General features: G+C 42.5%; 1 protein-coding gene across 2 annotated transcripts; it reads right to left on the minus strand.

Moving 5' to 3' along the window:
• Nucleotides 1-276: 276 nt before the first annotated feature.
• On the minus strand, nucleotides 277-27,157 carry slc6a2 (solute carrier family 6 member 2). 2 transcript variants are annotated; one of them, XR_013125863.1, is made up of 16 exons: nucleotides 26,866-27,157; nucleotides 25,918-26,460; nucleotides 24,865-24,996; nucleotides 24,383-24,620; nucleotides 13,578-13,716; nucleotides 13,125-13,259; nucleotides 12,674-12,777; nucleotides 11,615-11,739; nucleotides 11,126-11,238; nucleotides 8,052-8,180; nucleotides 7,509-7,608; nucleotides 5,895-5,995; nucleotides 3,959-4,126; nucleotides 3,647-3,718; nucleotides 1,272-3,013; nucleotides 277-1,111 (listed from the first exon to the last, which is right to left on the minus strand). XR_013125863.1 is itself a non-coding variant. In XM_076993280.1 (15 exons), exons 2-15 carry the CDS (start codon nucleotides 26,219-26,221, stop codon nucleotides 2,990-2,992), a joined length of 1,884 nt encoding a protein of 627 aa, XP_076849395.1. In that variant the 5' UTR covers nucleotides 26,222-26,460; nucleotides 26,866-27,157; the 3' UTR covers nucleotides 277-2,989. The 2 variants fall into 2 exon arrangements, 1 of the variants encoding a protein (XP_076849395.1); XM_076993280.1 differs by having other exon boundaries at nucleotides 277-3,013.
• Nucleotides 27,158-27,892: the final 735 nt, after the last annotated feature.

Raw genomic sequence — 27,892 nt, forward strand, 5'->3', positions numbered from 1 at the left:
GTGTGTGTGTGTGTGTGTGTGTGTGTGTGTGTGTGTGTGTGTGTGTGTGTGTGTGTGTGTGTGTGTGTGTGTGTGTGTGTGCATGCACTCCTGCCTGCATGTGTTGCCTATTTAGAAAGAGTTGTTTGAAAGCAAATGATTAAAACCATGTTATATATTTCATCCTCCTGATCACTTCACATCACTGAGTTGAAATGCATTTGGAAATCAGTAGAGTATCATCTCTGCCAGCCCCCCTTTTCCCCCAGAGACAAAGCATTCACAATGTCATCAGTATGAGGTTCTTTAGCTCTTTATTGTAGTAGTGTGCATATTTTAATTCATCATGGATAACTATCACTCGTGATCAACAGGACGTTGGTATCTGTGCCCAGTCTGTGCGCATTGCTCTGAAATGTCAAACTTATCAGTTAACATTCACATGGCAGTAACCCCAGTTACACAGAAGTTTTGTATAGTTTTACCTTTACCAACATTAAACACGTGATATAACAGTAGACAGCCTACATTTAAAATACTTTACATTCACGTTTCATTATAAAGAATCTGATAAATACAAGATTAGATATATAACAAATGAATATATTTGTAAATATATAGTAACCCACATCTGTGGCTTGTTTATGACCAGTTACGATGTTTATAATGTCATTTATATATCTGTATGGACATCCACTCTAATAAATAAAGATTGAAAAGGTAATAACGGGGAAGAATTTTTGCACTCAAACAAATTTTGAAACACTTTTTTTGTTCAAAATGAATCATACAAAGTAGTGTTGCATCAAGACAGCGACATTAATGTGAGTTTGACCTAGGACATTCAGTGGATTACTAATAGTCTCACACACACACACACACACACACACACACACACACACACACACACACACACACACACACACACAGTCAAAAGCAGCAATATACATTACAATTACTGTGTGTCTTAATGGGGTGATGCAGGAAATGTTTTTGTATAATATTTTTAAGCATTGCAGTACATAAATCGTGAGGGAACATATCAGATCCTGTACTGCTAAATGCTGCTATCCCCCAGTCCCCTCCACAGTAATAGAGACCAGCCAAAAAAGACCCATATACCAGCATATACCTGCATATACCAGAATATACCAGAATATACCAGCATATACCAGAATATACCAGCATATACCAGCATATACCAGCATATACCTGCATATACCAGAATATACCAGCATATACCAGCATATACCTGCATATACCAGAATATACCAGCATATACCTGCATATACCTGCATATACCAGAATATACCAGCATATTTCTGCATATATCTGCATGTGCATCTCACCTCCGTCCTGTTAGGCCCTTCCATCTCATTTCCTTATTTTGCTTCTTAGAACTGATTAACTCATCGACCTTATATTTATAAGCACACATCACTGGTATTAAGGCATTATGCCCATAATAGCTGCATAAATGACGTGCTGAGAACAAACGCAGTGGGCTGTACTTGGTTAATTAAACATGTTGTAACTGAAAGGTGTAAGCCACACTAGTTACATTATTGGATCCATTACTGAACCAAGGTTATAAAGAACAAATGGCTGCACCCCTTTCAAAGCTCTGGACATACATGGTGCCATTTTGAGTATGTAAATATTTGTGTTTTTAAAGCTTGATACCTATGCCAAATTTAATTTGTAAAGTTTTTTGTTGTTGATTTCTTCATCTTTAGATAGCATGCTGTATTATAGCCTACTTGTGCATTAAAATGCAATAAGACAATAATTCATGAAGTCATTAACAGCGTTAGCTAGAGCATATTATAGAAGACATTATGAAATCAGTACTGATGCATTTGCTTTAAATTATTATTTTTATATCCAACCGTCAGTTTCTTTGTTAACATATGAAAAAAAGCATTAATACATGAACCTAATTTAATAAATGTAATTCAGGAAATAGCTAATGTCTTACTAATTATGTACTATTATTTTAATTGGATGATTGTACATATTGAACTGGGGATCAAAGGTTTCTTTTGGAAGAAAGTACAGTCAATGACTGAGGCAGTGTTCTTGTTCGGGTCATCAAATAAATGAGGGAGATGTATGATCGTTTTTGGGTGCATCAGGGAAACTGTAATTCAGTTAATTTAGGAAACTGACATCACAATGTTCCCTTGTCATTGTGTATGTTGACGTTTCCAGTGAATGAATGCTTTGGTCACAGTGAGCACCCTTTCTGGGTTTATGAGGAAAACTAGCAAAGTATGTTTCTAGGAGGTTTCCAGGTAAGGCACTAATACAGTGATGCAGTGTCAGACATGTAAGCTAACGTTTACTACACCAGAATTATGGGCCAGAAGGAATGTGAGGGGGTGTTAGGCAGCTGACACCAGGTCTTACAATGTCCTGTCCTGTCCTGTCTGGCCCCTAAACAATGTACACAATGAAATCTTTTTCCTTCCTTTCCTGTGTGAATTACCCCTCACCTCTTACCTAATTTAAACAGCAATATATTATTAGTTAACTAGACATGGACTGGCCAATAACTGGTCATTCTTGCTGACACATACACAGGTACACACACACAACTGCACACACTCTTTAGTGTGTTTTGGTTTCATCTTTATGAACACTGAATGGAGCACAATTTAGGGAGTTGGGGGGGGGGGGGGGGGGGACACATGGAAAACTGGAGAAATACCTGCAGTGTCCTGGAATGGCACCTTTTGGGGAGCTGTCTGAGGTTTTAGAGGTTTAATATCAACATAAAATAAATCTCATGGAATGCAAAGGAACAGTATAGATGAAGAACTGCCTGTGTAATGGACACGCAGTCAGCCACAGGACCGGCGTGAAGGGTCACGTGCTGCAGGGCACGTGGTTCAGAAACACATGGACATCATTGCTTCTTTTTGTCCATCTGGCAGAAGATGCGCACACACACACACACACACACACTACGGCACATCTCCCCCACGGTCCTTCAGGCCCAGTGACCGCATCAGATAGCCAGCCAGTGCTTGAGCTGCAATACAAAAATGTACAATACTTAAGTGCTGAGGGATGTTGAGCAGAACTAATGACCTTACCAGTATGGAGGATCACTGGGCCCAGTACTGTTGTATACATTTAATGCACATGTATAGCAGTCATGAGCCGAGTGGAAATGTAGATAACGAAAGCAGCTGTGACTGAATGTGCTGCTTCACTACCAGGGACTATTTGAAGAATTAGCCTACAACTTCTTCTAACAAGATTTCTTGTATTGTTCTATTTTTACTAACTGGTCTTTCTTATCTTAAGTGTTGTGTTACACCAGTATATATAAGGAAAGTTCGAATTTTTTTGTATATACTTTATCACCATCGGCTTCCCTTGTCATGAAGCCAAACATTTGGCTCTATGACTCTCCTAAAAACCAAGAATAACAGTACTAAGCACTGTGTAGTCATGTTGACATCTGGGCAGAATGGAGCGATGAACAATGTCCACAGTGCTCATTGGCTGTGAGACTGTGTTGACGGGTCTCAATGTATGTTCATCCCGTACGTGGTTTCTAAGGTGAGGAACCTGGAGATGACCCAGAGCCCCTTGTGAATCAGTCCTGTGGCTCTTGGGCACACAGCAGGCAGGTTTGAACCTATGAGGCAGGTCTTACCTTAAACTGCCTGACGTTGCCCTCTGCTACCAGGTGATGCTCATGCTCTGGAGTGATGCAGTATGCTATTCTCTGTAATGGAGAGCAGCACAATTACAGCTAAAACAGGCTAAAACACCCAAAAAAGCAAGAATATGAATCACTTAGTCCAAAAAAAATCTCTCGCTTCTAATCTCCTTTCAACAGGTGGCCATGCATGAGCGTGATGATCTAACGTGGCACGGCAGGCCAGAAGAGCCATTTGGAAACTATGCACAGGGTTGATCTATGAAAAAATGTTTGTGAGGAACATTACGGACATTACAGACTCACCTGCTTGAAGGTGCCTGGCAAACTGAGGAACTTGTAGAGGGCGTACAAGGGCACACAGATCATAGAAGACATGGCGATGCCCCAGCCTATCCAGACAGCCCAGTTTGGGTAGGTGTAGTCCTCATATCTAAACTCACCTCTAGTAGCTATACTTGCTAACACCACAACCTGCAAAAGAGAGGAGATGGTAAACAGTCACTTTTCACAATCAGTCATTCAGCACCATTGTTTTAAAGTGAACACTTAATCAAGGAAAATAGGTAGGTGGACAGATTAGGGACATATGTTTGATTTCCCAAGACACAGATGTCCTCTTCAAATTATTCACCAACAACATCCAACATTTAACAGTGTTATGATTTGACTTAATCTACGTTCACAACACCCGCCAGTGGTGTATGAGCAAGCATAACCTTTACTGTGATATTTCTGTTTCTGCTGATATATTTGTTTTGTGCTAATTCTGACGTTGGTAAAAAAAAAGCGAGTCAAGGTGGCAGACGTCATGCCACGGCATCAGAGTGACCACTGAGACCATGTCCTAGATAAACACCATCATTCCTGAAGCTGCTCACACTGGGGCCGCCCCAGCCTCCCCTCATTTGCACGTGAGCTTATCTGCGAAACACTGTGCTACATGCTAACTTTCATGGGTCGTAAGGAAAAATGTGTTTTGATGTAGTGATCTTGTGCGTCATGTTCTTTGGAATTGTTTTTTCTTACTTATGTTCTTTTTCTTTTCTTCTCTTTGTGCTACATTTTATATAAAGATGACAAGCTTGTTGGCAAGAAGGAGAGTGGGAAGAGTCATATGTCTGAACTTTGTCTTGATGGACCAGAGTCCTTGTGGAACCGCATTTACCCTGAAAGAATAATGTGATTCTCCTGATCCTGTTCATGGAGTCCTTCTGACACCAACATCTACATTCCACATTCCTCACACACACGAGAACTGCTCAGGGTTGAAGGTTCAGCATTCTAATGTACCTTCATTAATTTTTGATGTGCATAAAATGACTCCAGCAGGAAATACGGTACAGTTTAGTTAATACAACAGTACCAATTTTAAATGGGACTATATTTTAGTGGCAAGAATGTAATAATTGCATGAACTGCTTTGGTTACATTTTTCTTCACAGCAGGTCAGAGGGAATTTGAGTTCTTGCCCAGGCAAAACTGAGCAAGGCAGAGGAACAGAAGTGTCTCTGCAGCAGATAATATTAATTTAGCATCATTTAGTTACACAGCCAAGTGCTTAACGCTTTAGTACTTCAGTATATTAAGGTAAACGGACACCATTTTAGCCTTTGCAATTAGCTCCAAAAGCTGCAATACCGCCTCTAATAAAGCGGAGTTGCTGCTATAGTCATGGAGTGGAAACCTAATACATAACCAGATTAATTTGAAAATCAGAACAGCAAAACTGTGGGGTATAGATTAAACATGAGTGCCACTTAAACTAGTGTACTTATTTGGGTGTACATTATGTTCATGTAAGCATCATACTTGGGAAACACAGATTTTTAGATGTGGTGTAGGTGTGACAGGTCCTGGAATGGAGGAAGAATGTATCTGGTGGATGTTTACTGGGTTGAGAACCCTGTTGTAGGAGGAGGTGAGACAGGATAATTAACTGGGTTGAGAACCCTGTTGTAGGAGGAGGTGAGACAGGATCATTTACTGGGTTGAGAATGCTGTTGAAGGTGGAGGTGAGACAGGTTCATTTACTGGGTTGAGAATGCTGTTGAAGGTGGAGGTGAGACAGGTTCATTTACTGGGTTGAGAATGCTGTTGAAGGTGGAGGTGAGACAGGTTCATTTACTGGGTTGAGAATGCTGTTGAAGGTGGAGGTGAGACAGGTTCATTTGTGCTCTCAGATATGAAGCATGTTTGGGTCTAAAGTTTCACCTTTGCCTCACGGGCTTTTCTCACTCACCAGCAGAAAAGCAGGACTGACAAACTTCCAGCACAGCCTCCAGTAGAGTCCTGGCTTGAAACCCATCATCCGCTCAATGTCCTCACTGAATCTGTCCACACCTGGGATGGATGGACACACACACACACACACACACACACACACACACACACACACACACACACACACACACACACACACACACACACACACACACACACACACACACACACACACACACACACACACACACACACACACACACACACATCACATCACACACAACCCTGGCATTATTTCATTATGTGTAATCTGCACACACTGTTTTCACTCTGACAACACACCTTAATATTCTCATATTCCCTCACATTCTCATATTCTCTCATATTTTCTGCTAGCACACTGTCTCCGTGAATAATTTCAAGGATTTTTCTGTGATCAGCACAACTCCTCCAACATCCTTTTCTTTACATAATCGTTGTACTAAATATTTATATTTGTACAAAAACCAAACGGAGACTGCAGCTCTTCAGTCTTTGATCTTTGATCAGCTTGGGTGATGTGACAAAACTGCTGACACTTTCCTTATAGACCTGAACTATATGATATAATTATATAGTTATATAATTATAGATATATAATTATAACCCATATATAGACCTGAAGTATATGAAGCAGTGTAATTATAACCCATATATAGACCTGAAGTATATGAAGCAGTGTAATTATAACCCATATATAGACCTGAAGTATATGAAGCAGTGTAATTATAACCCATATATAGACCTGAAGTATATGAAGCAGTGTAATTATAACCCATATATAGACCTGAAGTATATGAAGCAGTGTAATTATAACCCATATATAGACCTGAAGTATATGAAGCAGTGTAATTATAACCCATATATAGACCTGAAGTATATGAAGCAGTGTAATTATAACCCATATATAGACCTGAAGTATATGAAGCAGTGTAATTATAACCCATATATAGACCTGAAGTATATGAAGCAGTGTAATTATAACCCATATATAGACCTGAACTATATGAAGCAGTGTAATTATAACCCATATATAGACCTGAAGTATATGAAGCAGTGTAATTATAACCCATATATAGACCTGAAGTATATGAAGCAGTGTAATTATAACCCATATATAGACCTGAAGTATATGAAGCAGTGTAATTATAACCCATATATAGACCTGAAGTATATGAAGCAGTGTAATTATAACCCATATATAGACCTGAAGTATATGAAGCAGTGTAATTATAACCCATATATAGACCTGAAGTATATGAAGCAGTGTAATTATAACCCATATATAGACCTGAAGTATATGAAGCAGTGTAATTATAACCCATATACTGCACTGTGATTGGGAGATGCAGGTAAAGAACCACTGCTGTTCCAATAAGTCTAGGGACTGGACGCTGCAGAATTCCCTGTGGTTTAGGTATTTTGTAGAAATAAACTTGTTTATGTAAATGTGGTTTGATGGATGCTGATTTTGGCCTGACTTAAAAGTGGAGGACTCCTTTCTCTGTGTGAACACTCTGTGTGAATACTCCTCTCTCTGTGTGAGCACTCCTCTCTCTGTGTGAGCACTCTGAAATGACTGTGAATCACCCACCGTAAAACCAGGACACTCCTATGGCTTCCACAAGAACCCCAAACAGTATGGACGTTCCCGCTGCATACGTGTCCAGCAGTTGGAAGACGTACATACCTCCCTGGGGACACAGAGATTAAGCAAAGGAGGACAAGAGCAACTGGTGGAAAGCTTAGGACCAGAAGACATGTCAGCACTTCCTGAAAGACGGAATGGTCCATCATACACCAGCGGTACATACCAATCATCTACCCGTTTTCGGTTAAAATTATTTATCTCTGAGTGATCAAGAACTAATTCAATCCTATGTTTATATGCAGTATTTTAGATTTGAGGGTCAGAAGTGTTCCTTAAACTTTATTGATCACAATAAAGTACATAGAAGTATGAAAGAATCATATAAAGTATATAGGTGTACATAACATCACATGCAGTGCTGCCCTGTCATAGCACATTTTCTGTTTATGGTCTGCAGTGCCTCTCTCATGTATTAACACTGCCAACAGAGGTTCTGCTATGTGTAAAGTGGGGTAAAGTAGTGTTATGAAATGAGGTGAAACACACCTTAGTAATGCAGAGTAAGGCAACCAGGAAGGTCCCAAAGGCAGTAATAAAGGTGAAGAGTTTCCTGTTTTTTCTGAGGATTTTGAAGTCATCTGTGAGCCCAGTGATGACTGCTTCCATTCCACCCATCTGGAGCAAAAATGACACAGAGATGAGCGATAAGAGGTTGTATGGGCATTTGTGTGTGAGACACAGGGTTGAGTGTCTGGGTGGGCATGTGTGTGACATGGGGTTGAGTGTCTGGGTGGACATGTGTGTGAGACACAGGGTTGAGTGTCTGGGTGGGCATGTGTGTGACATGGGGTTGAGTGTCTGGGTGGATGTATGTGTGACACGGGTTTGAGTGTCTGGGTGGACGTGTGTGTGACACGGGTTTGAGTGTCAGGGTGGACGTGTGTGTGAGAGACGTGGTTGAGTGTCTGGGTGGACGTGTGTGTGACATGGGGTTGGGTGTCTGGGTGGGCATGTGTGTGACATGGGGTTGAGTGTCTGGGTGGATGTGTGTGTGACACGGGTTTGAGTGTCTGGGTGGACGTGTGTGTGACACGGGTTTGAGTGTCTGGGTGGACACGTGTGTGAGAGACGTGGTTGAGTGTCTGGGTGGACGTGTGTGTGTGACATGGGGTTGGGTGTCTGGGTGGGCATGTGTGTGACATGGATTTGAGTGTCTGGGTGGATGTGTGTGTGACATGGGGTTGAGTGTCTGGGTGGGCATGTGTGTGACATGGGGTTGGGTGTCTGGGTGGATGTGTGTGTGACATGGGGTTGAGTGTCTGGGTGGATGTGTGTGTGACACGGGTTTGAGTGTCTGGGTGGACGTGTGTGTGACACGGGTTTGAGTGTCTGGGTGGACGTGTGTGTGAGAGACGTGGTTGAGTGTCTGGGTGGACGTGTGTGTGAGACATGGGGTTGAGTGTCTGGCTGGACGTGTGTGTGAGACTGGGTTGAGTGTCTCGGTGGGCATGTGTGTGAGACACAGGGTTGAGTGGGTGGGCACGTGTGTGAGACACAGGGTTGAGTGTCTGGGTGGGCACGTGTGAGACACGGGGTGAGTGTCTGGGTGGACGTGTGTGTGAGGCACGGGGTTGAGTGTCTGGGTGGACATGTGTGTAAGACACGGGGTTGAGTGTCTGGGTGGACATGTGTATGAGACACGGGGTTGAGTGTCTGTGGGCATGTGTGAGACACGGGGTTGAGTGTCTGGGTGGGCATGTGTGTGACATGGGGTTGAGTGTCTGGGTGGATGTGTGTGTGACATGGGGTTGAGTGTCTGGGTGGGCATGTGTGTGACACGGGTTTGAGTGTCTGGGTGGACGTGTGTGTGACACGGGTTTGAGTGTCTGGGTGGACGTGTGTGTGAGAGATGTGGTTGAGTGTCTGGGTGGACGTGTGTGTGAGACATGGGGTTGAGTGTCTGGCTGGACGTGTGTGTGAGACTGGGTTGAGTGTCTCGGTGGGCATGTGTGTGAGACACAGGGTTGAGTGGGTGGGCACGTGTGTGAGACACAGGGTTGAGTGTCTGGGTGGGCACGTGTGAGACACGGGGTGAGTGTCTGGGTGGACGTGTGTGTGAGGCACGGGGTTGAGTGTCTGGGTGGACATGTGTGTGAGACACGGGGTTGAGTGTCTGGGTGGACATGTGTGTGAGACACGGGGTTGAGTGTCTGTGGGCATGTGTGAGACACGGGGTTGAGTGTCTGGGTGGGCATGTGTGTGACATGGGGTTGAGTGTCTGGGTGGATGTGTGTGTGACATGGGGTTGAGTGTGGGTGGGCATGTGTGTGACACGGGTTTGAGTGTCTGGGTGGACGTGTGTGTGACACGGGTTTGAGTGTCTGGGTGGACGTGTGTGTGAGAGACGTGGTTGAGTGTCTGGGTGGACGTGTGTGTGAGACATGGGGTTGAGTGTCTGGCTGGACGTGTGTGTGAGACTGGGTTGAGTGTCTCGGTGGGCATGTGTGTGAGACACAGGGTTGAGTGGGTGGGCACGTGTGTGAGACACAGGGTTGAGTGTCTGGGTGGGCACGTGTGAGACACGGGGTGAGTGTCTGGGTGGACGTGTGTGTGAGGCACGGGGTTGAGTGTCTGGGTGGACATGTGTGTGAGACACAGGGTTGAGTGTCTGGGTGGACATGTGTGTGAGACACGGGGTTGAGTGTCTGTGGGCATGTGTGAGACACGGGGTTGAGTGTCTGGGTGGGCATGTGTGTGACATGGGGTTGAGTGTCTGGGTGGGCATGTGTGTGACATGGGGTTGAGTGTCTGGGTGGGCATGTGTGTGACATGGGGTTGAGTGTCTGGGTGGACACGTGTGTGAAACGGGTTTGAGTGTCTGGGTGGACATGTGTGTGAGACACAGGGTTGAGTGTCTGTGGGCATGTGTGTGTTTTGGACACCGGGTTGAGTGTCTCGGTAGGCATGTATGTGTGAGACACAGGATTAAGTGTCTGGGTGGACATGTGTGTGAGACACAGGTTTGAGTGTCTGGGAGGGCATGTTTGTGAGCAGTAGTGACTATGTGGGTGCCTGCTTATCTGACTTTTCTGTTAACAACTTTTGTTTAGGTCATATCAGAACTTCCGTTTTTGTGTAATTTGTTCCTGTGTTTTCTTTAGCAGCCTACAAACCTCTAAAGTTCACATTCCTGTAGTAAGCACAGAAACAACCCAGGAAAAAATCTTTAAAATTATAATTTTTTTCTTGTCATGTCATTAAAATCCTTGCCATCCAATTAAATTAGTGTCTCATGTTTTCATATCTGTCATTAACTGTCTTGAATGTATTCTCTCCATCGCTTCTATAACATTCTGATAAAGGACATTACTGATAGAATGTAACCTAATTGTGTCGACTGGATTATGTGTAATATGTATGATGAATGGACAGACAAACTAGAAACAATAACAGAATGAGGCAGTATTCATGCAGGCTCCCTCTGCTTGAGTATTGTGGTTCAGCTTCTCAGTGGATCACAGTTGATTGGTTTTCAGCTTCTTAGTGCATCACACTTGCTTTTAAACCACAAGATATAAAGAGTAAGCATTGAATAATATTCCATCCAGTATAACACTCACTGAACTGTCTATGCCGAGGGTCAAGAGCATGATGAAGAAGAATATAGCGAAAAATGTTGAACCAGGAAGTGTGGAGATGGCCTCAGGGTAGATAATGAACACTAAACCAGGCCCTGAAACAGACAACCATGGGCAGTAGTGGTACCAGGAACAGAAGCTTTATACAGCTACATATTTACATAAGATGCACTTAATTAATCTTATTTACTGCCTTATTTAACACATTTAACCGAATTATTCATTCATAAATAATGTTAAATTAATGAACATCTTTACATCACTGTTTGCACTAAAGCTCCATGTTCGTGCAGCAGGACACTTAATGTTGTAATAGTGTTGACCACTTTGTTAGCAATACTTATGGTTAATTAATGCTGAGATAAATGAGCAAATGCTAATGCATGGCAAAAAAAATGCTGATTTAAAAAGACATCCAGCAAGAACCCTAGGAGAACCTAGTGAGAATGGGAGGGGGTGTGAGACCGATACCTTCAGTGGCCACATCCTTGATGTTGACACCATGCTCCTGGGCCATGTAACCCAACACGGAGAAGATGGCGAACCCTGAGAAGAAACTGGTGATGCAGTTGATGGTGCTGGTTATGATAGCATCCCTGCACAAAGAACATAAAGCAACAGAATACCTCGGATCATTGTCCAGTTTAAAAGAACCCTACTGGAAGAGTGATGTCTTCAGATCAGTGCTGGTGTTTACTTCTCAGTGACAAAGCCCTGCAAAGAAAAACACAGCTAATTCTAGGTCTGTACTCCTCTCTTGAAATTGTTTGTTTAAAGGCAAAGTTGGTGGCTTCAGTGAAATGAAGGTGCTTTGCCATCTTAACAAAACTTTGCTTAGTCCTCATTACAAAACTACATAAGCAATGTGAAAAGTGACATAATACTGTAATCCAGGAACAAAAGCTGACCATCTACCTGACAATTGTTTCCAACACCTCTCTGTGATGGTTGTTGCATCAAAATGTAATATCTCCCATGTCCTGTGTGAGCCTTTCGTGTGTGAACTGTTTGATGTGCTCACACACTAGGTCTTCAAAGACATTTTTAGTTGAACTGTGACTTATCATGTGATCCGAAGGCAAGTGCACTCTGCTTGTCTGCTGGCATGAGTCCAGTTACTGGTCACTGTTTTCAAAAAGATTATGTAATCCATTTAGTTACAGCTGCTAGTGCAATGGACCTGCATAAACCTGCATAAGACATTTACCTAACGGCAGCACACACGTCCTCATTAAGGAGACAGAGCAGGGATTCTCTCTTGTGTCTGACATGCTCTTTGGAGAGCATCACAGTGCAGACACACTGGCTTGACCCCAAGCAGAAATTTGCCAGTGGCAACGGCACTGAATTCAATTAAGCAACAGCTAGACGGGGGACCCAGGAGATGGGCACCATTTACCTGGACTGTTATCTGCATAATGAAGCAGGGAGGTGGGCATGAGAATGATGCATCTGTCCTTTATGCTGCGGGGCTGGTGATGAAAGCAGAGATATCCAAACCCAACACCTTGCAGCAGAGATGCGTCTTACCTGTAGCAGTTGTTGTTAAATTTGTTGTAGCTGGCAAAGGCGATAAGGACTCCGAATCCCGCCCCCAGAGAGTAGAAAATCTGAGTGGCGGCTTCAATCCAGACCTGCACCATAAAAACAGTAAAACAGATCCTCAATTGCAAAGAGCAATCGGAAACCCTCTAGCATACACAGACCAAGGAAATTAACTTGTATGTGTGTGTATAAAAATATGTATGTACATATATATGTGTGTGTGTGTGTGTGTGTGTGTGTGAAAGGCACTTTGCTTGTACAGCTGACGAAGGACCTTCTGTCTGAAATGTTCTGTGTCTCTGGAAACTTTGTGTTAATAAAAAAACATGAATAATTATATATGTCCATAATACCACTGCTAAAACAACAACAAATCTAGCTGGTATGTTACATTGCCAGGAATTGTGGACGTAAATCCAATCAGTCAGAGACTCACTTGAGGATCGTTGAGCTTGTTAAGGTCAATATGGAGGTAAGCCCGGATTCCATTCATCGCACCTGGGAGAGTGATCCCTCTCACCAGCAGAACCAACAGTACAATGTAGGGCATGGTGGCGGTGATGTAAACCACCTGTACACACACACACACACACACACACACACACACACACACACAGCAATGCCTTATGACACACACACACACCACTCCAAAACGTCCACCACTAAAAGTTATACAGTCATTAAAAGCTGGATTGAAAAACAAAAGTACTTAAAGATGTCCCATAAGCAGCCATGTTGTGTTCTCCTACTGTTTATTTGAACTGTACCACAGCAACTCTCCTAGACATGTGTAATATCCTAATCGATTGCCACTTTTTCTGGGAAACTTTTTTTTTTTTTGTCAGCCAGTGCAATAAATGCTTTGCGGTGTGCTGGAGGGTTGTGGTACCTTTCCCGAGGACTTGATGCCCTTCCAGAGGCTGAAGTAGAGGATGAAGAGCACCAGACCCAGACAGAGTCCTAGCTGCCAGCGAGGCTCTTTCAGGTCATGGATGCCGTGACTTTCATGGATGTGCAATACCTCACGACTAAACAAAAGGGAAGCCGTCATGAGTTGAATTTTGTCTGTGGTTAAATGTTTTGCAGATGAGGTGAAGTTAAACTACTGTTGACATGATGGTGAAGTGTGGGTCGAGCTGACCGTGCTCATCATTGGTGTGTGGCGGTAACAGTGGTTTTTGGTCATGGGAGATGGTGGTAACAGTGGTTTTGGTCATGGGAGGTGGTGGTAACAGGAGGTAACAGTGGTTTTGAGCATGTGTGGACACCCCAATAACCACTTTGTTTATGTTCATTCATGCTGTGACTCATCTGTAGTGATGATGACAGCAGTAAGATATTTACACAAACATATCATCTGCCTGTTTAAACCTCTCCCTGCTCCAGACTCAGTGGGGTTACTTCACTCACCGGTAAGACAACGATGCAGACAACACTTACTCCGCCAAATACCACCAGGACAGAGGTCATGAGGGAGTTAAAGGGGAATGTTTTCTACTGGTCAGGTCTGGTCTAATTTAATTCCAGCCATTCATGCATTTGATCTGTAAAGAAAGAGGAGCTTAAGGAACCCCTTTAATCCAAAGCACCTCAAAAAAACGGAGAAACGTTTATGGTGTCTAGCTACAGATACACACAGCTCATTTGCTCAAAATGGTGAGATGTTGTGGAGGTCTGAACACACACAATGTGCCATGACTATAAACACCTGAAACATATGTTAAAACCTGGGAAAATCATGGGTACATCATGTCATTTACATATTCATATTTTCTTATTTATAGTTCTTGTCTACATATGTTGGCTTTAGTTTGCTTACTCTGGATAGCAAGTCTGTAATCCTGAACAGTAACAGTATGGTCCATTAACAAGCTAAATGATGAAGGTACAGGGTTGCCAACTCTCACGCATTGAGCGTGAGACACACGGATTTGACCGTCTTCACACGCTCTCACGCCACACTTCCGATTTCTCACGCCGGAAAAAAAAATCAAGTTTATTTATCTCTGATCCACATCTATGATTCAATGAGTTACTAGTTCGCTCTGGCACCAACCACTGGCGATCGATCGATTGCGATATAATACTTAATTTGTGTCCATTTTACCCCGCCCCGGTAACAATTTGCGTTCACCCCCCCCCCCCCCCCCCCCCCCCCCATGTCAAAAATTTTCATTCGCCACCCCCCTCCTGGTTCAAATCTCACTCCAAGCGATCTTGAAAAGTTGGCAACCCTGGAAGGTAATAAAATATAAAATTGTCTCTGGGATCTGGTTTTGTGAAAACCTATTTAAAAAGTATTTCATACATTCATGGTTTTATGATGTACAGATACAGGTGCTATATTTGATCATTTGTCTTGCATGTTGTACATGGTCATGAGGCACTACTGATTTATGTCACTCATCTCATGCTTGCAAGCATTTCAGTGCAAAAACTAACCAGCAGTGGGGAAACGCCAGGGCCCTCTACGCCCTCTCATAGAGCCTAAAATATTCGTAAAATATAAATATATATAATTTCAAAAATTTTTTTATCTACTTACAGTTTGACAATTGACATCTAAACAATTACAGAAATATAAGCAAATAAATTATTCACCAATCTGTATTCAATCTGTGTTGGAAGGTGAGGGGTTAAGTTAAGTGGAAGCCTGTGAGCCTGTGTCTCCCCCTATCAGGACTGTGATGCCCGCTGTTCGTTTACAGAGGGCCAGGCAGTTATAATTCAGCGTAATACCAGTATCAAATGACAGCAAAATTGACCAATCATATCTTCCCTCTTAGTGGGCGGGCTTAACTGTATGATAATTTTCGCCCGCTGTGGCGACCACCGCTAGCTAGATCCGATTCATTCCTTTGATGTCCTCGTGCACGTTGTTTACATATTCCGCTTCCGAGGAACACGGAGCTGTGAACCTTATTTTGTTGGAACCTTATTTTGCTTAAGAAGTTATCTAGTACAGATATTATTGTTTATTGCGTTTCTAAAGCTGTACTGTCGTCTCAGTTTCTTAATTTTCATTTATTGTAGTTAACTAGGAAAGGAAACATTTTTTTTCCGGGGGGGGGGGGGGGGGGGGGGGGGGGAGCGGGCCCAGGTTTAATGGTCACGGTTCGCTACTGGTAACCAGACACTGTTTCTTTCGATGTTGTTTGCAAGCTGTACGACCTCCAAAATTCTGGGCATCCTTGGAAAATATAAACAAACAGGGGGTAGGAAATATTTTTCTTGTTCGTTAGCTTGAGCTCACGATGTAAAGATGTGACCAATCAAATGAGGTCATCAACAACATCCTGTTTCATTTATGCGTAAATAGAAGGTGACGCAATCAAACTACCTTTGTCATCCATCAGCATGAGTGAGATTACTAACAGAACACCAAAAATACATTACTGACTTTCAAACATCAGAAAATGATTATGAAAACAGCTTCAAACTTATGCCTGTCTACATAAATAAGTAAGTTAAATAAGAAGTTTCAAATAACAGGAGAACTTAAGTGTATTTCTGCCCCCTTGCACAGACAGCAGGATGGTGTGAGAGTCAAATATTTCTCCAAAGATCACTGTGTGGACAGCTTGCTTGAGGAAAGACTCTGAGTCAGCTTCAAACCACAAACAGAAGTTCTTGCAGCTCGCTGGAACATTGTTACAAGGTTCTGTTTGTCTGATGTAACAAAAATAGAACTTTCCGGCAACAAATATCAGAGATGGCACAAAGTAACAAGGAACATGATGCAGAAAATGTTGCCAGTGGATCTGTAATGTGGGTCATGTTTTTAAACCACATGAAATCATGTTCAAGTACATGACACTGTGGATTCCATCAGATACCAGGTGGCCAAGACAAGACAGGATCAAGACAAGCCAATGAACCAAAGCATTCAAAGCATAACTATAAATGTATATAAAAATGGCTCATGGACCACAGAACTTTTGGGCCATCAAACATTTTCTAGAGCCTTTCTAGCCACTGAGCTAAATCTCACAAAAAATCTGAGCAGCATAAAAGAAGAAGCATTTTAAACCTTATGAGCTGCTTATGAGTTCAGCTAGTGCTAATAGCTGAGTCTGTCTCTTATCAATAATAATAATAATAATAATAATAATAATAAAAACATAAAGAATAGAAGAAAAAAATATTTTTAACTTTTTAAATTTGAAATGCATCTACTATTTTCAAATTCATGATAGATTCTTTCTGGGATACTGTTTGGGATTTTACATGAACCTGATCTTTGTTTTATCTGTGAGGAGATGTATGCTCAAGAGGACATGGATCTGTATTTTACGACTTCAGTTCTTAGTCTCTACACATATACACACAAGACCTTTGTCATCCTCTACAGGCGATCTGACAGAGAGGATTACCAGCATTAAAGTAAAGTGCTTTACAGTAAAGCCCTCTGTTTTCTTGGGCTCTTTTCTGTTCTAGGTGGTGGGGTTTTCAAAGACATTTTATGGTTGTGTAAATAGAAAAGAATGAAAAACGTTCCAGTGATAAATGCTATTCTCGCTGCATTTTCTTTCTGTGTCAGAGCAAAATATTGACCCCACCCCCCTGATAAAAGACTGTTAAGAATGGTGCTTCTGGCTGCCAGTAATTCAGTAATTCTCAGAACTTTAAAGGGGAAAAAATGAGACTTTGTTCTTAAATAATAAACAAAGCACTATAGGAACATACTGTATACAGCGTTTCCTTCCAAAATAAGAACTTGTGCAGGAAGATATTTTTTTCTTGCTTATAGATTGCAATGCATGAAGTAAAACAGGACATTTTAGAGGAGACTATAAACGGGAAAGATTAGAAAAGACTACAACTCATTAAAAAGACAACTTTGGGAAGACTGTAACTTTGTAAACAGAAGAAAAGGAAATATTTAAAAATGTTCATGGTGCAAGTGTTCATCACTGCTTCCTGTCATATCTATAGATTTAAGAAGTCACAACCCTAAGACTTCATTTCTCTGGTCACTGTGTCTGAACATGCTTTCTGCTGTGTAAACGTTGGCTAATTTGGGTTCTCTGTGAAATATGGGCAGGTCTTTCTTTCCTAATCTGAAACAGACTTCATCTTTCTCAGCTAAACTTTCAACAGCTGGGGGGTTTGAAATCCATCACATTATTTTGACCACAGTTGACAAGAGTGTGCGTCATTTAGTCTTTTCCTCTTTTCATGCTTTTTCCTAGTTTCCGTCTCTCTCCGGACCCACATCAGTTGATATATCCTCCAAGCTCTGGTGGGTCCTATGCTGCGTCTCCCTTTGATGATGTCGGGCAGTAATACGAACACATTCCATCTGGTGCTGATCCTCAGGTTTAGTTAACGTGCTCTTATTTGAGATGGCTGGCTTACACTGCAGCTTTTAAGCTAGTGGCTGTCTGGTCTGAGGTGCATGAAAAACTGTCAGGGGGCTCAGCCTGTCCTGTCCCATTGATGATCAAAGCACAGCTGTGGAGTCCACAGGAAGTGAGTCATGAAATTGATAAAGGGAAGCTGATGGCCCCTCCTGCCCCCCAGTCCCAGATCAACGCTGGTCCCCCATGCCTCTGTCAGAGTGACGCACTTGTGCAGTGTCTTGTGTTGCTGTATTTGTGATGATTGCGTCACAGGGGAAGTCTAGGCTGCGGGCCCTGCTGTACCCCTAAACTCTTGCCTTCATTTGTGACCCTCGTCTAACAAATATGCTCATCTAACACCAGTCATTCTTACTCTTTGCAGAGGTCTACACTGACATAAAGTCCTTATTCCTCTGTCTACCCCCAAAACCCCTGTAGAGAACACAGTTTTTATTAGGAATGGTTATGATTAGAACTAAAGGAAAATGATTTCAAAGCATTTCTTGCACAACTACATGGACAACATTAGATGCGTTCACTAATGCTACTGACTGTTTGAGTTTGTGAACATTACACTGGCTAATTATCAAGTTGAGCATGCCTTGAATGTTGATGAAAGCTATCCATCAAGGCTGGGTGTTAAATTGAACACAGCTGTGTCAACATGCTCATCATTTGTAGTATGATTAAAACAGCAGATACTGTACATGTTGTTCTTAGAATCCATACGGAACAGAACACAATTGCTAATCATATGTGATCTAGAGCGTTTAACTGTGTTTGTGACATTGTAACTGTAGAGGTCTGATTACAGAACTTCAAACTTTCTATGCACATCCAGTGCCCTCTAGATGTTTGTTTACACAATCTAAAACATATTAGACATGCTCATCAGACATGCTCTGCATTAATAATTTGTGCAATTAGTAAGCGATTGTTGTTCCGCAGTTGAATGGCTTATTAATTAATCGTTTCTTTAACCCTTTCTGATAGCCAGCAAGGGAGTGTTGAGAAGCTAACAAATCATCTAGACTGTAGGCTCAAAGAGTTTTGTTTCCTCAACACAACAAACTCCCAGAGTGTGATGGCTTGCCACAGCTATTAGTACCTGCTGGGAACTGGTTAAGGCCCCAAAACATAGCCTTGAGTCACTCATGAGTTTAACATGCAGCTTAACCCAAAGACACAAGTTGAGGCTTCAGCTCTTGACAAAAGTACCAGGAAGTAAAATTAATTTATTTTCAGGCTTCTGTTAACATATAGTGTTCAGAAGAACATTTCAAAGATCAAATGACGAATTCTGAAGTAATATGTGTCACGGTGAGGCGGCCCCCTACCGGCCGCCTCTGTCCACAGCGGCTGTTGTTGTTGTTGTTTGGTGACGTCATGTGCGTCCCTCAGGTGGGCGGAGCCCGTGATCCGTCTCACCTGAGGGTCGTTTGTTTGCCTATATATGTCTTGTCTTTGTACCAGTTGACCGCTGGTCATTATATCCTTAATTTGGAGATAGTGCACGGGTTTTAGGTTTGCACACTTTCTATTAAACCATCATTTTTCCCTGAGACTTGGCGTGATCGCTTCCTTTTCGTTGCTCACCCCTGCCCGTCATAATATGTAAATATATGTAAAAACACAGTTTCCCTGATCCACCAAGAACAAACTAATTTACATATCTCCGCCTATTCTGCCTATCAGTCTATAAATTACCTAATTAGAAATAGTAGTCATTCTACTCAAAGCTGAGAATAAATGAATGAATAAAGGTCCAGTGATAAGTCTATATTAATCATCATTACTAAAATGCAACTCCTGTGATCTAAATACAGTTTCTCTACTTCATGACCATTACTCTGTAGTCTGCTGCATTGCATCTTTTGACATTTGTTCTGATTTTTTAGATAAAGCAATGAGATCGTGAGTGAAAACCGACGATGTGTGTGACATCTGCACGAATGGGGAGTGAGATTCATGCAAGGCACTAAAGTTTCTTCACCCTCTGGTAAGAGGTAATTGGTGATAACCCCCATACCCCCTTGTGATGGATACAGGACATGAGTGGACCGCGTTTCCCATGATCGCACGCGGCAGACTTCAAATCCCTTCTGCATATCAATGAACCAAAAGGGGCATGCCAATAAAATGTAAGAATATTTCCACCAGGAGAGAAGTTTGGGCACGTGTGTGAAGAGGTTTTGAGGTGCAGGTATTCATGCTGACACAAACTTATTAGCAGCTGTGACGGAGTCGGTGGAAAATTTAAATCCCTTGCATTGCTCATGTCGCTTTATAGACGCCTTGTGCTCCTGCACATACAGGTTAACAGGCTCAGCATGGCACCGGTTCATAATGCCAGTTCTGACCTAACCATGTGCTTTCAAACTAAAAACAAAGCACTCGGCTGCAGTTTAATCTGTTTTGTGTTGTTGTTCGAGAAAACTTTTAAGTTGAGCCAAGACACGTCACACCAGTTAATCACCTTGTATTGTTTCAGTAGCAGGATGTGTTTCACTTATCTAACTTTCCATGCACTAATATCAGTTAATAGTCTAAAATCAGGATATCTTTTCTGATTGTGTTAAAAATGATGTTCCAGAGTAGAATGAAATGTAATTTAGATGAAATGATGAAGATGAAGCTGAAGATGAAGCAGAAGGGAAAACTGGAAGGCAGTCCCATTGAGATTTTTTTTTCATGTTTTGATGACAACTGCTATTAATCTGCTCACCAAGAAGAGAGATTGACTAGCACAACAATGCCCTGAAAAGACATGTGGGTGGTTAGTTAGTTGGTGAAAGTTTCTTTTGTTGAGGATGTCATATAACATCACACTTGCCTTTGTCTAGCTGCAGTGATTGATTACCTACTGGAGTGGAGTTTGTGGTGACATGAAAACATTAGTGGAATCAGTGAGAATCTTCCTCAGTTTTCTAGTTGCTGTGTGTGTGTGTGTGTGTGTGTGTGTGTGTGTGTGTGTGTGTGTGTGTGTGTGTGTGTGTGTGTTGTTTCCTGTTCCTTTACTATACGGCACTGGCCACTGTGCAGATTGTTCTATTTAATCGTGCTTTGTTACAGAAAATTGCACCCATCACTGAACCACTTAGGATTTTCCAATCACACTCCAACAGTGGAGTCAAGGAACTGGCTTAAAGGAGTCTCTGAAACAGCAGCAGATGCCTTTGTTGGCTGTTTGGATAAGTGAGGTGAGTTAATCTATCTGATGCTCACTGTATAGGACACCTGCTGTGTGTAACGCTACACTGGGGCACTGTGTATTCAGATGACGTCAGGGTTTAGCACTTAGCTCATGGCTGAGAGTGAAGCAGAGGGAAGACAGAGCTGGGGGGAGACAGACCTCCACATCTCTCGGGGGAGATGGGGGAGCCCGAGGAGATCATGCTTCAAAGAGGTGTTGGGCAGGACAGCCACAGCAAGACAGAAGCAAAGCAGACAAGTGAAATGCAAAGCAGTGGGGAAAGGGTTAAAACAATACGGCGGAGGCACGTGGAGGTAGAGCAGGGCAAAGGAGAGGTGGAGGAGGTGGAGAGGCAGGTGGGGGTGAAGTCAGCTAGCGCTCGTGTGTAAACCAGCAGGCACTTCTGCACATCTGCTCTAAAGGGGATGTATTTTATTGTCTCTGCGTGCAGGGGTAGTACTGCCTCGGGCTTTCTCTTTAAAAGACTAAAGTTTATCTTTCTGATTTACACTACCTTTCACATGTTAAGCTGCTTAACTGTGACGTGTTTTGAACTGAGTTTAACAAATGCATCAAACATCAGCTTCCCAGGCACAGAGCTTGATGTTACAGTGTTAGGAACAAACTATATTTATCTGGGCACAGTTTTTGTCCAAAGGTTTTTGGTTTTCTATTACAAGAATTACACTTGGGTTGATTCTCCAAATAAAGTTTCTAGTGAATTGTCATTCTCATTTAGTCTATGGTTATGTGTAAGAATATAAATGATTAGAAATGAAGTGTATATGAATGCTTAACAATAGACAGTAGCTAAATATAGTGTGGATGGTGTTTGTTTGAAATAGGGAGGGCCCTTCTTATTTTTAAATAAAACTGTTTGGCCTGTTTTAAAACTGAGAGATGCGTGTCAGGGAGATTTTACTTAGACTACTGCACATCACACAGGAAAGCTTAAAAACACAGAATTAATGACTATGCTTGTTTAGCAGGACCATTCTTAAGGGGAGAATGTAAGGGGCTATACAGACTGCTAACCATTTGTCAGGACATGGTCATGTTTTGTCTGCAGCTCAAATATGAGGGCTCTGCATGGTCCCACCCTTGGCTCTGGGTTCCTCTGGAACTGAAGAACCCTGCTTCCATGGGCATTTGGGGATGCTTTTCTTTGAAGTGTAAAACGAATGGCTTTCTTCTCGTCTACTTCAAACGTTGGCGTATGCAGCGTTGGGCTGGAAGCAGCAGGTTTCAAGGGTTTGGAAGTGAGCTGAAGTTTCAGTGATGCTCGTGGTAGTGACCCACTTTCACTGTTCAGATGTGCAAGGCGACAGGCATGCACGGGAAAACGCTTCAAAAGAAGAGACAGATCACACAGCTTCTAATCAGTGTTGCTGAGTAACTCTGTGCTACATGAAGAAAACCATCCTGGCTATCTGTTTCTGATCATCTGATACCTGAAGATTTTCCTAAATATCTGGAATTCCCACATCCTCTCATTTTAGTCTGCCTAAAAGCAGAGTGGTGCAGTGAGACATGCACACTGAACACTGGACAATATGCATATATATATATATATATATATATATATATATATATATATATATATATATATATATATATATATACACTATTCACAATGTCCACACTAAACCACAACTGCTCGACTGCTGAAACAAAAGAAGCAGAAACATAGAGCTCCAGCCTCATAAAGACTGTAAGAAGACCATAGATGGACCGACAGACTGCATTCTAAAAATATATAAATCTTTTGTGTAAATGTATATTAAAAGCATTATAATACGCAACATGCGTGTGCAATCCATTCTAATAAAAAACACAGGCGGCTTCCTTTGACAGGAGCATTACATAATACACATGAGATGATTTTAGGATTATCAAAAACGGATCGAGACATCAGAACGTGATATGAGAAGTCAGGAAGAGGACGTAGGTGCATTTCTCAGTGGTCTCATTTAGCAACACTGCAAAATGATTCTGCATGACAATAACGTCTGGACTGATGTCTGTGTTAAATCATATTGTGAGATAAACCTCTTCAGTGTGACCCCTATAAATACCCCATGTTTCTTTAATTCAGGACTGTGTAAGACATCCACTAAAATCCTGCAGTGACGGACCACTGGACGTAAATTTAAATGTTAAGAAGTCTCTCCTGGCTGACATCTGAAAAGTCATTCCCTGTCCAGGGGGATCTTCACACAGAACAAAGCGTGAGGTCTTTGGGAGCTACCTGCTCCTCTTCCACACCACACTGAGGCTGGAAGATCTGCTGATTTTGGCTGGGCACTGTATCTTATGGCACCCTTCACCGTCTCTGACTGTTAATGATTAATACCTAGAGCTGTTCACCGTGTCCCATTAAGGACACAATTTTAAACCTGCTTTTCATCCATTTCCACAGAATCCAAAGTAACGGCCATGTTACAGATGTGCTTTTTTTATATTACTATTCCTCCCACACACTTTGTGCATTGTGCAGATTCCTTACAGGACCCCCACTAGCACAGAAAAACAATATTAAGCAAAATGGAGCCACAGATAAAAGATGGAAAACAAACGGTGAGTTACAATGGTGCAATTGTCCATCAGCTGTAGTGGGATTCTTTCAGTGACTATGGCAACATGACAATTTCACAAAATATATATAAATATATGAAAACCACTACTTCTTTAATTAATATGGCAATGACTGGTAATGCATCAGCAATGGAGAACACTTTTTTATATGCAAGCCTTTCATTTGAATAGGCTTTACAACAAATCTAGGGAACTTGGAAAACATGTACCCATGTAATCCCCACTACAGCCCAAGCGACATGCTTCCCACATTTGGGCAGAGACCACAGCTGCTGACTAATTTAGCGTCTTTGAAATGCTACAGTCTTTAGAGAGTTCCAGCACGGACCTGGAGAAACGCCTCACTTTGGCGCACATCACAGGAGTGTAACCCGTGCACTGCAGTGCCCAGGATCTCACAAGCCAAGTAACATCAAAGCACTGTCCCCCAGCACTGGGGCTGGCCATGAATAGTGTACAATAAGTGTATAAACAGCAGAAGTTACAGTGGAATCAGGATGATAGTCACTGGGAATTAGGACACACTCAGAACTAGGAGAACAGACACGGAGATTCAGTACTCACTCATAGAACTCCGCAGCAGGTGTGCACTTGTGCTTGGTATAGGGGGCGTTGACCACAGTGGCACACCTGTTGAACAACTTGTACTCTTCGCACGACAGACTGTTCCACGTGTTGTTACAGTGTTGCCAAGGCAACTCCCTCGTGAATGAGGAAAATAGGTAGTAGATGGACCACGCTATAATGACGTTGTAGTAGAAGCCCACATAGAGAGCGATGAGTATCACGGTGTAGCCAACACCTGCACAAGGAGGAAACACATCCCAGTGAATGCTCGTGTAGACACGATGCCACCTTACACTGAGGAATGTGTCTGTTTTTAAAACCCAATACATGTGGGCACAGTAAGCATGGAAATGAAGTGTTTCATTTTGAAATGCACTCTGCTGGCTACTTGACCCCCTGTCTCATGTTTAGTAGATGGAGGTTGGATTAGAGAGAGAGGGAGAGAGTGTGTGTTTTCTTTTTTTTTTTTAGAAACATACCTTTGAACACAGGGCACATCTTCCACACTGTGGCGGCACCTTCTCTGTTATACTGACCCAGGGCCAGCTCCATGTAGAACAGAGGCATGCCGGCGATGAAGAGAAACAGGAGGTATGGAATCAGAAATGCCCCTAGAGGAATAAAATGTATGGGTCTAATTACTGAGGAGGCAGAGATAAGAGGAAAATGGGGAGAGGAAGAGGGAGAAGAGACAAGAGTGACAAAAGTCCACTACACTGAATTTTACAGCTTATGTTCTGAAAAAAGTGAATCGTGTGAGCAGCTGGAATTCTACAACTTTTTTTTTAAAAATCTAAGTCACGTTTTATGTGACGTTAAGGCGTGATTTATGGTTGCATGATGCTGAAGGGATCGCAGTGCACAAGCGCTGTGGGGCTTCAGCGCTGCCAGTGACGCGTAGGCCAACTTTCTATCACACTGAATAATGCTATGCTTCACAGCACGAGGAGGGTTTCCAGGTTTGCTGCTGTTAAAAACATGAAATATGTGTCAATAAAACACCTCTTTGAGAAGCATCTTTGTCTAGGAGGTTAGTAGCAACGTTTTCTAGTCCCCTGAAGCCCTACAAATTCAGAAAAGTTGTTCTTTCAGAATTGTTCATTTAGAGCTGTGGAAGAACAGAAGAATACATTGTTGATGCTGCTACGCCCGTATGCATTATACAAAGCCACACTGATCCACAGCGGAGAACTCACGCTACATTAGGCTTAGTTAGCTGACCACGGATACATCTATCCATTAATATTTTGCAGCAAATCTATGAAACAGCGTCAGCGCTGGGCAGTTGTTCAGCTGTGTAAATGGATCAGGGTGATTTGCATCGAGTTTTCTGTTACTGTGGTGAACAAATCTATCTAAACTTTAAGATATTTCCGTTTCCTCGCAATATCAGTAACAAGTCGCTTGCATACTAAAGTCATGGTTTTTTCTTTTTCATCCGTGCTAGACAAACATATTTTACGACGTGTAATAACATCATTCTAGCAGTAGGTTAAAGAGACGCGCTCCCACGGCCGCGCGCAGCAGCTTACCTCCTCCGTTTTTATAACACAAGTAGGGGAACCTCCACACATTGGCCAAGTCCACCGCGAAACCGATGACTGACAGCAGGAAGTCGAGTTTCTTGCCCCAAGTCTCTCTGTCTTCTTGTTCCGCGGAGCTAGAAGTGAGGGTGCGCGTGCGGGATCCAGGAGGGGCAAGGATCGAGGAACTGGTGTACTGGACTCCGTTCTGCTCCTTCACCAGAATCAGCTCCACGTCCTTCTTTTCAACATTGAACGTCTTGAGTGGGGCCACTGACGATAGCTTATTCTCCGGCATCACCTGGATGTTCATCTTGGCGACACTTCGACGCTCGCCACCCTCGTGCTCTCACGGCCCCGATGATGTGGCGAGGGTGAGACCTGTGCCGTTGCTATTCGCGCTGACGATGATGATGATGATACTGATGATGGTGGTGGTGGTGGTGGTGGTGATGATGATGAGGAGGAGAATGAGAAGAATGAAAAAGAGGTGCCTCCGTTAAGACAGTTCTTTGTCTTGATAAGTTGGAGATATCTCCTCCGCGTCATCAGCTGTGGAACAAGCGTACAAAGATAAAGTTTACAAAGTAACTTAGAAAGCAAAAGGGTGTGATGTAGTTTCAGTATTTTAAAACCAGACAACATATTTAGTTAATGCGTAAAATTAAATACAGCCAAACTGTAAAATGTGTGGTTTAAAGGTTGTGACGGCAAAATACTACATTCATGTTAATGAATCTCGAGGCGCCTTAGTGGCGATAACTTCTCGTGCTTTGCAAAGCGAATCGCCGCGCTCGGACGATTGAACCTTGTACATCAGATCAGCAATAACTTCTAAAATAAGTGCATACATTTACACGACGCATAAATCTAAACGGGGTAAACCCCTCTGTAGTTATTCCTGTTCTTATTAGAGCTATGTTAAAAGTAAAATTTAAAGATGAGTCTAATCCCTACTTGTCAAACTGAGAAGACTCGTCCATGACTGGTTGCTCCTGTAGTCTAGATGCGAATGAGAGACTTCCCATTATGAAAGACGTTTAAGGCTTCCCTCTCTTGCATCTAGAGGCAGTATAAGTTGTGAGTATTTAACTCCACGTCCTCCTTTTTCCACGTGATATTTTGGATCTGAGCCCCCCCCTCCATTCCACTGGGAACCTCTATCCACGCAGATATATAGGGTCGCGTGCGTTAGCGCGCGCGGCTGCTCCAGCGTTATGTAAGCGCACTAGACTTCAGGGAGGCAGTGTCGACCAACTGCTGGTGTTATCCCTGTGAAGTCACGACAGGTGAAAACTTACAGAGACTTTGCAACAGCCTTCATCTGGTATAAAGCGTGTATTTTTTATATTAGTTGGCATATTCAGTGATGCTTTGGCATATTCAATAATACGGTTTCTGTTTGCACCAGCGCCAAAATGTTCGGCAAAAGTTTTATAGGGAAAATAAGTAAACAAACAGTAGAGTTTAAAAAAATGTTTATTCTTCCCTGTAATTGTCTGTTTCTCTTCTCTTCTTCTGCATGGATTAAATTATCCGTTTTCTAAGAAGCGGTAAAAGCATTGTGTTCCGTGTGTAATCGAATCACGCGCAGCTTTAGCCGACGGCTATGATTTCTATTAGATATAGACGTTCAGTTCATCCCATTAAAGTCAATGAATGTCCCTTTAAAGCTTTCCAGCTCTTCTTTTATGAAACCTTTACAGGCCTGTTTTGAGGAGCTTTGTTGATACTCCAGCAAAGATTAGATAATAAAAGTAAGAAATCTGGTTACACAATCTGATTTATGCATTCATTTGGGCTTCGTTCTTTCTCTGGAAGCTGGATTTTGCTATAGGAAGTTGCCATACAGGTCGGAATAGATGACCCCAACAAACAGGTTGGATCTCTGTACCCTTCGCTTGCATCCTCCACAACGCTTTATCCTGTGAGCAGCTGCTATTATACTGAGGTCTGTGCTAATGCTGTTCAATACGACCTTGTC

Source organism: Brachyhypopomus gauderio, unplaced genomic scaffold (genome assembly GCF_052324685.1).
Source record: "Brachyhypopomus gauderio isolate BG-103 unplaced genomic scaffold, BGAUD_0.2 sc108, whole genome shotgun sequence".
NCBI classification, from domain to species: domain Eukaryota; kingdom Metazoa; phylum Chordata; class Actinopteri; order Gymnotiformes; family Hypopomidae; genus Brachyhypopomus; species Brachyhypopomus gauderio.